A 15,218-nucleotide genomic window follows, 5' to 3' on the forward strand; every position below is an offset into this window, starting at 1 on the left:
ACATTGGAGTAGGCAGCATGACGGACATAGTGAAACATTCACTCGATACGGCTCAAGTTCAACCGGTAGCCTATGAGGAAATTACTCGCTTGCTAGAAACATATTACATGCATTGCAACCGCAGCATAGACAAGTCGAACATATAGAAGAACAACCTAAACTAGCATGTTAAGACCGGGGGCAGCCAAAAGTTCCACTACCCCCAACAAAGGCAAATTCAAGAAGAAGTAGAGAATCTCTTGACCGAGCGATTGCATGACTTCCAACGTAAGGAGGTCACCGATGAAGCACTGTGACGATACATGACCGACATGAGCAGGTCACCCTTCACGAATGTGATCGAGCAGGGAGAGTTTCCCGCAAGTTTAGCATGCCATATTTCATATCTTTCAAATGAGATGGAGATCCGGAGAGACACTTGAAGCACTACCGAAGCACGATGGTCCTTTATCGGAACAACGATGCCCTTATATGCAAGATATTCACTATCACTTTGCAAGGCGAATCGCAAGATTGGTTCCACACCTTGCCGCCACGATCCATCCGGAGTTTTGATGATCTTTCTTTGGTTTTTACCAAAGAATACTCGTCATATCGCTCAATTAAAAAGAATTACGACCACTTGTTCAACGTGAAGAAGAACCCAAAGGTTGCGTGAAAAGGTTCAAAGTAGAGAAGGCAAAGATAGTCGGATGTGACGACTCAATAGCAAGTGCAGCTTTCCAAAAATGACTCCCAGTAGATCACCCATTGTTTGGAGAATTAATCATGAAATAAGACCTAACTCTGGCAGACTCATTCTCTCTGGTAGAAAAGCATACATTTTGGGACGAGGCTCGACGAGCAGACAAGGAACCCGAGCAGCCTCGAAAAGAATCGGTAGTAACTCAAACAAAAGAAGATGGGAAACAGTACAATAATAAAAAATAGGCAAGAGGCCAAGCGTAGGGATCGGTCCCCTACCAAAGAAGGCTCTCTTAATCCTGATCCACCAAATCCCTTCGCGACATCAAAAGCGAACCATGGTTCAAGCTGCTAAAACAATCAAAGAGAGATACTTCCAAGTTGAATCATACCAAATACTGCGCATTCCACTGAGGTCCTGGTCACACGATTGACTACTGTTACACTTGGAAGAACTACTTAGAGAAGCTCGTGAAAAAAGGCAAGGTCGACAGATACTTGGACAAGCCAGTTGTGCAGCCTAGAAGGGACGCAGACGTCGATGAAGAGTCACCAACTAAAACGTTTGGATTAATGGCATCTTTGCCGAATCCGAACACTTGGGATACCAACAATTCTAAGAAGATGAAAATCCAGCAGGCTCTATTAGTTTCACAAGTCCAGGCAGTCGACACTCAATCTGGACCTATCGTTGGTTTCATCGAGCAGGATGCCGAAGATGTCGATTTCTCGCACGACGATGCACTAGTAGTATCTGTCCAACTGACCCATACCATAATCGACAGAATGATGGTTGATAATGCAAATATAGTTAATCTACTTCAACTCTTAGTAATTCAGAAGATGGGCCTGGAAAGCACAATCATATGCAGAGCGGAGACACATACTGGATTCAACGGACACACCTCAACTGCCATCAACCACATTACACTTAACGTGAAAACACCACCAATTGTCTCAAAATAGACGTTCACAATAGTAAGCGACTCATCTCCCTACAATGGGATTCTAGGGATACCTTGGCTAATAAAGTTGGACACCGTCATTTCCATCAAGTATCAAAAAATTTGATTCCGCATCCCGAGATAAGGAGTCGGAGAAATGAAGTCTGACCAGGCCGCATCTCGACAATGCATTGTGCAAGTATTGAAGGAATCAAAGAAGAAGATCTTTACCCTCGTAGAGGCTATGGAGGTTCAAGAGGACTATGGAGCTACCAAATAACAATTACAGCAAACAGATCAAGAATATATGGCGCGTTTACTAATCCGTAATCAAAACAGGTGGAATTGAATTGAGAATGAATTGAACTTAGGAGGAATTGAATTGATGAGGAATCAGAAACAGATTCCTACGAAAGGTGTTTACTATAGTGTCAGGAAATGGAGTAGGAATAATGTCAGTTCCATATAAATTGTTTACCAATTCACTTCTGAATCGGAATCGAAACCATTTGATTACTAAAATGCCTTGGTCTGAATGAGTGATTTTATGTGATAATTAATAAAATTTAATTTTCATAACAACATTAACTTATAAATAATTGAATTTTCTGTCTGATCTTTATAAACTAAATTGTTAACCCTTTTTAAACCTAATTTTTATACCCACCCCCCATAACTTCCCAAGCAGCCCAATTTTTCGACCTTTTCAAACCTTCATGTCTTTTACTCTTCTCCCAATATCATTCGTCAGTCCTTCCCAGCCGCCATCACCACCACCATCACCATCTCCCTCCCTTCCCTACATTTTATTTTCTGTGCATCCTTCATTATCATTTCCTACGGCTCCGTCTCTATCCTGCTCCTCCATCCCCACACGACCACGACGCCACAACCATAGAAGAACCATCTTTACGATATCTGAAGACGGTTCGGTTGGTTGATTGGGGTGTAAATGCAGAGGGAGGTGAAAGGGAGGCAGGCGGAGAGGTCTGGGCTTGTTGGTTTCACTAGCAGATTGGAGTTTTAGGAATTAGTTGGGGTTTTAATAGGTAGAAAAGTTGTATTCCGGATTCCACTTGTCTCCCGGAATTCAAATGACACATCCCACCTCAGGAATACAATTCTTCCAAAAACAGGAATCCAATCCCATTTTTCGTATGGGCCCCACTCATTTTGATTACTCCAAATTTTAGTAAACACAAGAATAACCCGTAATCGAAATCACACTCCGACTTTTGATTCCGATTACGGACACGTAAACACGCCAATAGTGTCCAAACCAACGCGCCAGTAGACGAGACGAGATGAAAACCTGAAAAGAACTTCAAGCACAACATTCTTGATCCCCAATAACCAAAGAAGATTGCTAGTAACGGCTCATGTCTGAGCCCGAAAGAAAAAGAAAAACTCATGGTTTTCCTTAGAGAAAATCGTGATATCTTCGTGTGGTCACATTCCGACATGCCCGGCATCGACCCCAAGATAGCTTGCCACAAGCTGCACGTCAACCCCGCTGTCAAACCGGTGATCCAAAAAAGAAGGCATTTTGCACCCAAACGAGTGACGATCATCGAATAGAAAATTGACAAGCTAGTGGAGGCTGGATTCATAGAAGAGGTAGCACATTCAGCATGGCTTGCCAACGCCATGCTAGTAAGGAAAAAAAGAAAGGCAAATGGAGGGTTTACGTGGATTACACTGACCTTAACAAAGTATGGCCAAAGGATCCTTACCCATTTCCTCAAATCGATAATTAGTGGGTTCAACTTCTGGGAACCAGCTGCTTAGTTTCTTGGATACATACTCCGGCTACAACCAAATAGCCATGTACGAGCCCGACAATGAGAAAACCACATTCGTGATCGAGCGAGGCACCTACTATTACAAGGTTATGCCCTTTGGTCTTAAGAATGCACGAGCCACTTACCAAAGGTTAGTAAACATGATGTTCAAGAAGCAAATTGGAGTAACCATGGAGGTCTATGTTGACGACATCATAGTGAAGGGCAAGCAGTGATCAGACCACATCGGCAACTTGGCAAAAACTTTCAACATCCTTATAAGATATAAGATGAAGCTCAATCCTGCCAAATGCACATTCAAAGTATCTTTAGGCAGATTCTTAGGGTACCTAGTAACCCAACGAGGAATCGAAGCACATCTCAAGCAAATCTGAGCAATCCTTGAGATGAAATCTTCAACTACCTTGAAGGAGATCTAAAGCTTGAACAAACAAGTAGCCGCCTTCAACCGCTTTCTGTCGCAGTCCACCGATCGATGCAAGCCTTTTTTCAAAGCTATCAAAAGGGCACAAGGAGACAAATGAGATGATGAATGCGAAAGAGCTTTCCAAGACCTGAAGAAGTATCTCACATCATCTCTCTTAATATCCAAGTCGGAAGCAGCAAATGATTTATACATTTACTTAGGGGTGGGTTCGGTTTAAATCGGTTTGGTTTTTTGCCAAAACCGAAACCAAACCGAAATTTCCATTCGATTCGGTTCGGTTCATTTTTTTTTCGGTTTTTTTCGGTTCGGTTTTTCCGGTTCGGTTTCGGTTTTTTGTTTTTGTTTTTTTTCAAAAAATGAAAAACATTGAAATTTTAAATTTTAACATATCCAACACAATCATAACATAAGCATTCTAACTAGAATCAAAGACAATGAAAATAAACATTTAAAGTTGAACTAAAATCATCATTCAAGTCTTCCAAAGTCCAAACTAACAACCTCACAACATAAAAATCGTACAAATGACTTAGAAAAGTTAAATTGTATGATGTTGTTCAAAGATCAGGGTTGTTTGCTTGTAACTGCATGTTGACAACTTGATTAGTAAAAGTAATGTGTGGGTGGATTTATTTAGTGTGTGTTGGATTCTTTTCCATCACAAATTACCTAAGTAATCTACCCGAAATAAATGTTTATGGATTCTGTTACATGTTATATGAGAGTAGATTTGGAAAAGAAAGCTGGGGCAGAAGTAGACAATGCTATGGAGATGGATGTAGGTACTTCAGGAGGAGGTTTGGTTCTGGAACCTTATATGGGGGATAAAAATAGGTTAGGGTTTAGAGTTTTTATAGGCTTTTTTTTAATATTTTGAGCTTAAAGTTTGGCAACACATTGAGTTTAGCACATTTTAACTTACAAATTGGGTTTAGAAAATAATACCCAAAACAAATAATTAAATAAAAATAATAATTTAATTAATTCGTTTCGGTTCGGTTTCTAGATCACTAAAACTGAACCGAACCAAAAGAATTTGGTTCGGTTCGGTTCGGTTTTTTCAATTCGGTTCGGTTTTTAAGGTTTCGGTTCGGTTTGGTTTTCGGTTTTTTTCGGTTTTCAGTTTTTTGAACCTACCCCTACATTTACTTGGCAGTCTCAGAAGTAGCAGTAAGTTCTGTCCTCATACGAGAAGAGCTGGGGGCCCAACTGCCGGTATTCTACACTTCTAAAGCTTTTCTTGATACGAAAACTAGATACCCGCAGATCGAGAAATTAATTTTGGCGCTAGTTGTTGCTGCTCGGAAGCTCAAACCATATTTTCAAGCTCACACCGTCATCGTCATAACTCAACACCCTCTACAATCAATCCTACATGGACCGGATGCTTCTCAACGAGTAATGAAATGGGCGTTGGAACTTGGCCAATACGGCTTAGTTTTTCGACCCCGCACAGCGATAAAGGCCCAACCCTTGGCGGACTTTATAGCAGAATTCACGCCTAGCCTAAGTGACGCAACAAAGCGGCCCAACGACGCCCCAGAGGCAGCCAAACACACCTTAGCCATGCCTGCTCCACCTAATGGAGACTTATGGCATTTGCATGTCAACAGCGCATCCAACTACAAGGGTTCTGGAGCATGCATAGTCCTTGTCACCCCAGATGGTTCGATGCTCGAGCGGGCGATCACTCTAGGCTTCAAAGCATCCAACAAAGAAGCAGAGTACGAGGCCCTACTAGTAGGCCTCCGAATGGCAAAAGACTTGACTGTGAAGAAGCTAGCAATTCATTCCGATTCTCAGCTTTTCTCCAAAGAGGGCCGGCCACACCCCTATAAATAGCCCTCATTTCTCAAAAAAACCTAAGTCCAACTCTCTTCTAAAATTCTCTAAATTTCTTTAAACACTTTTCCCTCAAATTCTAACTTTGGCATCGAAGGATCTCCAACCAAAGCCCCCCTCCATTCATCGTGGGCGCGTGAGGCTCTTGGCCTTAACCTAAAGTGTTAATTGTTTTACAGGTGCATTTTCGCCCAAGAAAAAGTAAGCGGAAATTTGCATCCACAATCATCATCATCAACTATATTTACAGGCCATGTAGTTTCCACTGCGTTATATATGACTTTCGTAGTTACCTCATATTTATTTGGGTCCACATTCACATTACATGTACTATCTTCTCAGGTTCCACAAATGTAATTTTATCTGAAATAAGTAATCCTTTTGTTTTGCAATTTTTGTACGTTGAGTTAGTCCACCTCTCACCATAGTTCACCAAAATTGTCAAACTAGACATTTTCATGAAAATAAGCAAAACAATAAAAAAAAAAAAAATTTATGAAAAGTTCTCGATACTGTTCACTTTAACGAAAAATCATATTTTTATACTAAAAAGTCAATCATGATACTATTCACTTTACCCTTTATTTTATCTTTATCGTTAAAACTCAAAGTTTTCAAGCTCTTTTCATTAGACCATCTCCAACCCTTGGGCTAAAAGCCAAATATTTTAGCCTGGAAAATTTAGCTTTTAGCCTAGAAACAGCTTTTCTGCTCCAACCCTTCTGGCCTAAAATTTTAACACAGGATTATTAAAGAATGAACTTAGGCTAATTTTTTTCTTAAATTAATTAATAAATAAATATGTAGACTATCATAAATTAATTTTATGAACATTTTAATTTAAAAATATTTAAATTCCGATAAATATTGAAAAATCACTAAATTTTCCACGCAAGCCTTCGACTTTCACCAATCTTTCAACTTTCACCAAACTTTCAATTCACCAACCGTTCAACACCAAACTTTCAACTTTCACCAACCGTTCAACTTTCATCAATCATCCTCTATATAAACACATGTCCAATATTAGTTAAGCATTTATATAATAATTTTAAGTGTACTATGTTGTTATTTTCTAGTAATAAATTAAGTGTCTTCTTGTGCAAAGTATTTTGTTTACTACATTGGATAAATTATTGAATAAAGGTTGAATTATTGAAGGCATCTATTCTACATCAAAGTGTGGAATAATAAGTACAATAATTATTGAAGGCATCTAGATTAATATAAACAATAATTAATAAACCACATAAACTTAATACAACTCATGCCAAGCATAAAGCAACATCTTAATCACATGTTCTTAATATGTGATGAACTACTCCAGATACTGCTGCTTTAACCTTGTAAAAAAAGGCAGTAGGTCCATTTTGTAGGTTCTTAATATAATACGATTTTATTAACTATTGCAGGTGACACACCCCGTCCCGAAGGAGGGCATGTTGGCCGTCACGTGAGAGTGACATAACCATTTACACAGTTCGGAAGCTTTAAAGATACAATTACTAAGATGTAACACCCGAGGGTGAGTCCTACTTTTGTGAATTCTGTCAGAACACCGTTGGATTCCTCATGGCCACCAAAGCTCTGCTATCTTGAATCTGGAGGGGCGCAAAACAAAGTTGAGTGGGTCAATAAAACAAAGCTTTGCAAAAATCATCTCATTATCAAAACGCAAATCCCTCACTGTAAAACCCGTATACTTTCCCAGAAATATGTAATACGTATACTTATCTCAAAACCAAGCTTAGAAGTAGTGGTATGTGAATTATATGCCATGCCAAAATATCTCAACAAAACATATAAATAGCTCATGAAAAATAATATGTCAACTGGATCCATCTTTAGTGGCCTGTACGGCTGAACTATAGCTCATAATCACTCTCATCAATCAATCTAGCCGGAGTCATCGCAAGTGACCTGTACGGCACTACACTGCACACAAGTTGGAACCCCTGGAAAGGTCTGTACGACTGGGTGAATATAGTTATGCTCACACTATCCTCCCCTAATAGCTATGCGATAAATCGCTAGTCACCTACGAATCGGAACCACCTCTAATAGTCTGTACGACTGGGCACCTAAATTGGATCCAATTGTGAGCGTATAGTGCGGGGGTGACTATATATGTACATGCCAGAAACATCTTTACCAAATCACAATCACCCTAGTGCAGGTTTATGAGCTTTCCATCATATCAACTTAACAATTACATAATTAAATTTATGAACTTACATGTGCGTCCGCAGCACCAATCATGCATGTATGCAATTACTAATGTATAAATAAATAGGCATATATTTTGCATGGCATTTCATATCGCATTTCACTTAAATTGATTTTCTGGGAAGAAATCTCATTTATATAGATATATATACGGAAAACAAAACTGCCTATTCACCTGGAGTTCACCCTACAACTCCCTAGCACAACACATCAAGGCGTCATGACGATCGGTGCCTAGAATAATCATCAAGACATGCCTCAAAAATCATATCGATATAATATAACTTATATAAAACACGTCACTACGTAGATCGATCCGGAATATCTGCAACTTAGATTTCCGATCTAAAACTTCCAGAGATCTACAATATACCTCTAGGACAACATCCTAATATTTCATTACCATTCAACGGTCGGATCTCCGTCAATTGCCAAAACTAAGTTACGGTTAACATTCTATAATATGAACTTACAACTCCAAGTCCGAAAGATCCGTAAATCGGATTCCCGATCCGTAAGTTCCTATAATCCTCAAATATTACGTACTACTACGTATCAAAGTTTGGTGACGATCTGACGGTTGGATCGTCGATTCACCTTTTGGCCTAACCACAAATCGTAACGAATTTAGGTTCAATTACTCAATTTACGTCAATCAATTATCAAAACTGAACCTAGAACATTAAACACATGCTAAGAATGACATTGGCGGGCCATTGGCCACGCGCCGCCGCACGGGCTGCTGCGGGTAGCGGTCAGCCGCCCCGGCTCGCCGGAAAATCCAACTATCTCCAAAAATTACCAAAATTTACAGAAAGGAAGATCTCAATGAGTAGAGTAAACTTTATACCTGAGGCCAAGGCCAATTTGGCCTGGAAAAGCTCCAATTTTTCCAAAACCATACGAAACCCTAGAAATGGGTGAGTTCCAATTTGTCCTCAAATCAACTCTGTCGTCCCAACCAATGCTTGGGCTTTGTTCTAGGCCTCAAGAGGAAGCTATGGGTGGTGGAAATTGAAAGAATTTTCTTCAAACATAGGAGAATTTTGAACATGAAGCTCGCGGCACCCGTGGGTATTTCATCCAAACTCACACCTAATCTCCTCAAATTTGATATGGAAATGATAGAGGGAAGGCATATAAGATGATTGGGAGTGGTTGTTTGGCTCAATGCATCGGAAAAATGGGTGAAAAACGTTGAAATTTGGGTGTGGGTGTCGCGGGTCAAAACGGGTCGCAGGTGAAAACCCGTTTTCTTCCTTCTCTCCTCCGCTTCTCGCCCTCTCTCCTTTCCTCCTTTCTCTGTTCCAATTGGCCGGTTTCCTCTCTTTCTTCTCCCCATTCGCCAGTCTCTCTCCCTGGTATGTCCCGGAGCTCCTGCCTCTTCTTTGGTTGGGCAGTTTTGCCCAACCCGCTCCTTACTTCTTCTTTTTCACCAGTCACGCACACATACATACACATACAAAATCTTCTTTCATCTTTTTATTTTTATTTTCTTTCCCTTACATCCGAGCCATCCATTTCAGATTTCCTTTAATATGGGCCATCCAAATGGCACACCAAATTTTTATAATAAAATTCATAAAATGCACAAACTTCAAACTTTAAAATCTTTTTCGTTATAACTCCAAATCACGAACCGTCTACGCCCACGCTTCCGTAGCGACGAGTACTACGAGGATATGTCAAGAAAACAAATCTTAGATGGCATGACACGACAATTAACCTCGAATAATGCGTGTACCTCAAAGGGCATTTTGTAAAATCCTTTATTAAAACTTTAAAAACTTTTAAAATCAGGGACGAGCTGTCACAGCAGGGCCGTCCTTGAGGGGGTGTGAGGAGTGCGACCGCACAAGACCCCCGTTTTTTCAAGGCCCCTAAATTTAATATATAACCTTTGAAATATACTAGATATATACCATAAACGTGAGCATATTAAATAAAGCAGTCATAGCCGATTTGGCAGGCGCTGCTTTTGCTATCTACATGTGCACGAGTTCGAGTCCGTGCCTACCTATATTTACAATTATTAAATACGAATGGATACATTTATTTTTAATTATGAATTTAACCATTTATCTTCTAGTCACTATTTGATGGTCATCTAATTTTTATTTTATTTGAAAACCATTTTGTCATCCATATATCAATGATTTGTTTAACACATAAATTTTTCTTAAGATGAACTTTGGATGATAATAAAGAGCAAGAATGATTCTAAGTATAATATTTGAACGGTGATATGATAAGTATATATCCACCATACCATGCTTTTTCTATTAAAAAGTAAGGAGTTTCAAATCCAAAAACAAAAGGGATGCATATAGATACACAAACCCAACACACCATGTTTCATTTTTATTTATTTTCTTGTGAGTTATATCAATTTATATACATAAAAATAAAAAGAATAAAAGAAAATATAGCAACCAAAATTTTAGGCCATGTAAGGCCCTATTTGGATCCTGCACAGAGCCTCTAAAATCTCAAGACCGGCCCTGAACTATTGTACCAAAATTCTGCTTTAAACATGTTTGCCATATTATGTTTGCATTCAGAAGGAAGAAACTACAAGATCAAAGAGATAATATAGACAAGGAAAAATATAAGAAAATTAACCATCTATATTCACTGTCGTTTAGGGTTGCACAAGTCTCCACTATTTCCTACTAGCAGTCGATGCCTTCGCTCTCTTATGCACAAGTCTCCACCGTTTCTTACGTCTAGGGTTTTGCCGTTAGGTTTTCTAATTCCTCAACTAATACAGTTTTGGTTTTTTAGTTTTTATTTTTTTTTAAATTAAGAGGTATTTGTATCTATTTAAGTAAGATTTTGAATATATTTAAAAGTTTTTATAAAAATTGACATATTTGAGATTAAAAGAAAACTAATGAAAAGAGTTTGAAAACTTTGAGTTTTAATCAAAATGATAAAAAGGTGTTGTAAGTGGATAGTACTAGTAGTGACTTTTTAGAGTAAAAATATCATTTTCGTTAAAAGTGAACAGTACTAAGTGTTTCGTTAAAACTTCTTAAAATTAAATTAGAGGCTATTTTTTTTGCTATTTATGATAAATTCTCCTATAAAATCCCGAAAAGAAAAAAATATATAATTTTTTTCAAACCCCGAATCAGGCCTGTAGGAACCCTTCTCTCTCCCTCAGTCCCCCTCTCAGAGAAGTCCAATTTCTAGGGTTTTCTGTTGCTCTCCTTCTCCGTCTCCGTCTCCGACCGCTTGGGAGCACGATCAGTCCCTGTTAGACGTACTCAAATCATACGGCATGTCGCTGAGGCCGAGCACGAGGACCGAGGTCCGCCGGAACCGCTACAAGGTGGCGGTGGACGCCGAGGAGGGACGTCGCAGGAGAGAGGACAACATGGTGGAGATCCGGAAGAGCAAGCGCGAAGAGAGCTTGCTGAAGAAGCGTCGCGAAGGCCTCCAACCCCAGCAGTTCGCGTCATCTCTCCAGCCCTCAAATCTCGAGAAGAAGGTAATAGTTTTGCTAGGGAATTTTCGTCGCCGATCTCTTCAATTTTGGATTTGAATGGATCCGACTATAGACATTTAGGGTTTTGATTTAATGTTTTGAGCAATAGGGTAAAATTCAACTTATTGGTACTCATGTGGGTTTGCATATGATTGCAGTTAGAGAGTCTTCCTGCCATGGTTGCTGGGGTTTGGTCTGACGACAACAATTTGCAGCTGGAGTCCACTACGCAGTTCAGAAAACTTCTTTCGATTGGTAATTTACATGATTAAGATTTCTTTGAGTTGTTTCCCTTGTGTTTGTGTTTAATGTTTTTAGTGTACATGAAAAATTGGTAGTGTTGATTATAATCTTACTTTTTGAACTTGTAGAACGAAGCCCTCCGATTGAGGAAGTTATCCAATCTGGAGTGGTTCCTCGCTTTGTCGCGTTCCTCATTAGGGAGGATTTTCCACAACTTCAGGTTCGAATTGGGTTCTGTGTTGCGTTGCTATTTATGATTGTCTGTGTTTTTGTTTATTTGTGTTGATGATTTATTTGATTTTGTCTAGTTTGAGGCTGCTTGGGCTCTTACAAACATAGCGTCAGGAACCTCAGAGAACACCAAGGTGGTGATTGAGCAGGGGGCAGTCCCAATCTTTGTAAAGCTTCTTGCTTCTCCGAGTGATGATGTTAGGGAGCAGGTATATTTTGATACTTATTGGCTCTGTTTGTTGGTCAATGTATTGATTGTAATTCACCACATAGATTAGACTGGGCTCTTTCTGAAATTGTAGGCTGTGTGGGCATTGGGAAATGTTGCTGGTGATTCTCCTAGATGCCGTGATCTTGTCCTCGGCAGTGGAGCCTTGATGCCGTTGCTGGCTCAGTTGAATGAGCATGCAAAGCTTTCAATGCTGAGAAATGCAACATGGACTCTGTCTAACTTTTGCAGGGGCAAGCCACAGCCTCCATTTGACCAGGTTTGTGTCTTGCTTTCCACTGGTTGGTATTCAAAAAAGTTGTTTGATTATTCTTCTGGCATCTTGTTAACTTTAGTGTCTCATTATTAGGTGAAGCCAGCACTTCCAGCTCTTGAACGTTTAGTTCATTCCAATGATGAAGAAGTCTTGACAGATGCCTGTTGGGCACTTTCATATCTCTCAGATGGTACAAATGACAAAATCCAAGCTGTGATTGAAGCAGGTGTCTGCGTCCGACTTGTGCAGCTCCTCTTGTGAGTGTTACACTCCTGATCTCTGTGCTTTTACTTATCTCTTATGGCCCATGATACTGATGGTTTGTTTTTTTTTTTGTTTCAGACATCCATCTCCTTCTGTTCTCATTCCGGCACTTCGCACTGTTGGTAATATTGTGACCGGAGATGATCTTCAGACTCAGGTATCAGGACCTAGAATTTGTTTTTCACTTACATTTTGATTACTTGTGTTATTTATGAATATGTTTTAGAACCATACATCAATGGTTTTTAACTCAAGGCTATTACCTGACGCAGTTAAAACTAATTATCCTTTTACGTCCGCATAAGCATTTTTCAGTAATTTGAAATTATGGTAAAGAGAGAACCTAATTGGAAAACAATGTTGGTCATGTCATACACATATTGGATGCTAGTGAACATGTCTACAGATTATTTGAAAGTCTGATTAAACTTATTTACATCTTATGCATGTTCAACATATGAATTTGAAGAATTTTTTGTTTTAGGTATAGACCATTATAATGACTTAATGAGAAACAAATCCCTTTGTGGTTGAATCATGGTCATCGTTAGGCTATTAATTGTGTCCTAATTACTAAATCTGATTTTACCTTTATGTAATGTCATTTTTGCTCTCATCTCAATTTGCTAACCATTTTTTTTTAGTTTTTTATTTATTTTTTACGATCATGACTTGCAATCGTTTTCTTCAGTGTATTATTAACAATGGTTCACTCCCATGCCTTCTGAGCCTGTTGACTCATAATCATAAAAAGAGTATCAAGAAAGAAGCTTGCTGGACAATCTCAAACATTACAGCTGGAAATAGGGATCAAATACAGGTAATCATTGTAAAATAGGTTATTGTATTGATTCTCCTCACTTCTAATATTGGCTACTGATGGCTTTACACTCTCTTATAGTATGTTCTCAGAGTATTCTTGTGTATTGTTTTATGCATCTTACAATAAATCTCTTTTTTATGAAGTAACAAATTAGAATATTGGGGTTTTCTGAGTGGACATTTTAGCATTTCGTCAGCATCTACTATCCTAAGTTCTTAACATGACATGTCCAATCTAACATTGAGACTGATGATTTTATTTTCCTAGTATCAACCTTTTCCGTTTAAGTTTGGGGGAAAAGTGCATCATACCAGTATATGAGAATCTCAGTTTATGTGGGAGCTTTAAGTAGATAACATGCTGCAAGTACGCAAGTGTCGATCGTTTCAATTATCATGTCTTATAGAAGTGACTCTTTTGAAAACCTATCCTTTGCAACTGTGTTCATGAAATTTTCTTATCCATGTTTTCTAATTGATTTTAAAATGACGCAGTCTGTAATTGAAGCTGGTTTGATTGGTCCTCTGGTCAACTTGCTTCAACATGCTGAGTTTGACATAAAGAAAGAAGCTGCATGGGCAATCTCAAATGCTACTTCTGGTGGCACTGCTGATCAAATCAAGTGAGCGATCTCTTAATTTCCTTCTCCAGGCCCTCTTGGTTCTCTAGTATGGGTTCATATTAAGTGTATTTTTTCTTTATGGTGTCAGGTACCTGGTTGGCGAAGGCTGTATAAAACCATTGTGTGATCTTCTTGTATGCCCTGATCCAAGGATCGTTACTGTCTGTTTAGAAGGGATGGAGAACATTCTGAAGGTTGGGGAAGCTGAAAAAGCTGCGGGTAACAGTGGAGAAGTTAACTTGTATGCCCAGCTGATTGATGATGCTGAGGGTCTAGAAAAGATTGAAAATCTACAGAGTCACGACAACACTGAGATCTATGAGAAGTCTGTAAAAATTCTTGAGACATATTGGTTGGAGGAAGACGAAGAGACATTACCAGCAGGAGATGGTACCCAGCAAGGCATCCGCTTTGAAGGGAATGAGGTTCAGGTTCCATCTGGTGGATTCAACTTTAGCTGAAAGGTATGCAAAGCCCATCCGAGTTCGATGTGGTTTGGCGTGTAATGATTGATGGTTATCCTAAACACGGCGACTGGTTCAACAAGTAATTGTCTCCCTGTTATTTACTGTTTTGGTTTCCGAAAATTGCAGGGCTTTTAATTGAATGGAGCAGAAGTTCTGACGAGGGTCAAGTTTGGGGTCCAGTCTGGTCAAGTTGGAGTGGGTCGGGGGCATCTCGAGTGTCTGGTTTCAGTGTGGTCCGGTGACCATTGTGGTCAGAGATGCCAAGGGTGGGTCAGGTCAGTATATTCTACTATGACCGAATAAGAAGAGATTGAGTTGTGGCACATGACGTTTGGTCGGGAGGGGTCATCATCGCTGCCTCGTACCTTGAAATACCTATGTAAGTGTCGTAGAGGCTCGTTGCTGCATGAACAGGGCCCTTGAACGAATGTGCTGGTGAGGGTTTTCTTGAATGCAGCATTGAGTCCGATCTTTTTTTTTTTATAATTTGGAGTCAATGGTTTATACGAGTAATTTTTTTTTTCTAAAGAGTCGATGATTTGTTTTGCCTTGTCGAGTGAATATAGAATTGAACAACTCATTTTCTGGTGTATTACAAGGAAAATGATTAGGGGTGTTTTAGTAATATGACATTGTGCTTTTTGTATTATATTCTTTCCATATTTCCA

At 39.3% G+C, this 15,218-nt stretch overlaps 1 protein-coding gene across 1 annotated transcript; it reads left to right on the forward strand.

Moving 5' to 3' along the window:
• The first annotated feature begins 11,032 nt into the window (after positions 1-11,032).
• Positions 11,033-15,199, forward strand: LOC126606439 (importin subunit alpha-2-like). Its single transcript, XM_050273834.1, has 11 exons — positions 11,033-11,418; positions 11,574-11,670; positions 11,787-11,878; positions 11,967-12,098; positions 12,192-12,377; positions 12,468-12,631; positions 12,717-12,795; positions 13,330-13,458; positions 13,956-14,083; positions 14,172-14,547; positions 14,677-15,199. Exons 1-10 carry the CDS (start codon positions 11,209-11,211, stop codon positions 14,542-14,544), a joined length of 1,590 nt encoding a protein of 529 aa, XP_050129791.1. The 5' UTR covers positions 11,033-11,208; the 3' UTR covers positions 14,545-14,547; positions 14,677-15,199.
• The last annotated feature ends 19 nt before the right edge of the window (positions 15,200-15,218 follow it).

This window comes from Malus sylvestris, chromosome 16 (assembly GCF_916048215.2).
Source record: "Malus sylvestris chromosome 16, drMalSylv7.2, whole genome shotgun sequence".
Classification (NCBI taxonomy): domain Eukaryota; kingdom Viridiplantae; phylum Streptophyta; class Magnoliopsida; order Rosales; family Rosaceae; genus Malus; species Malus sylvestris.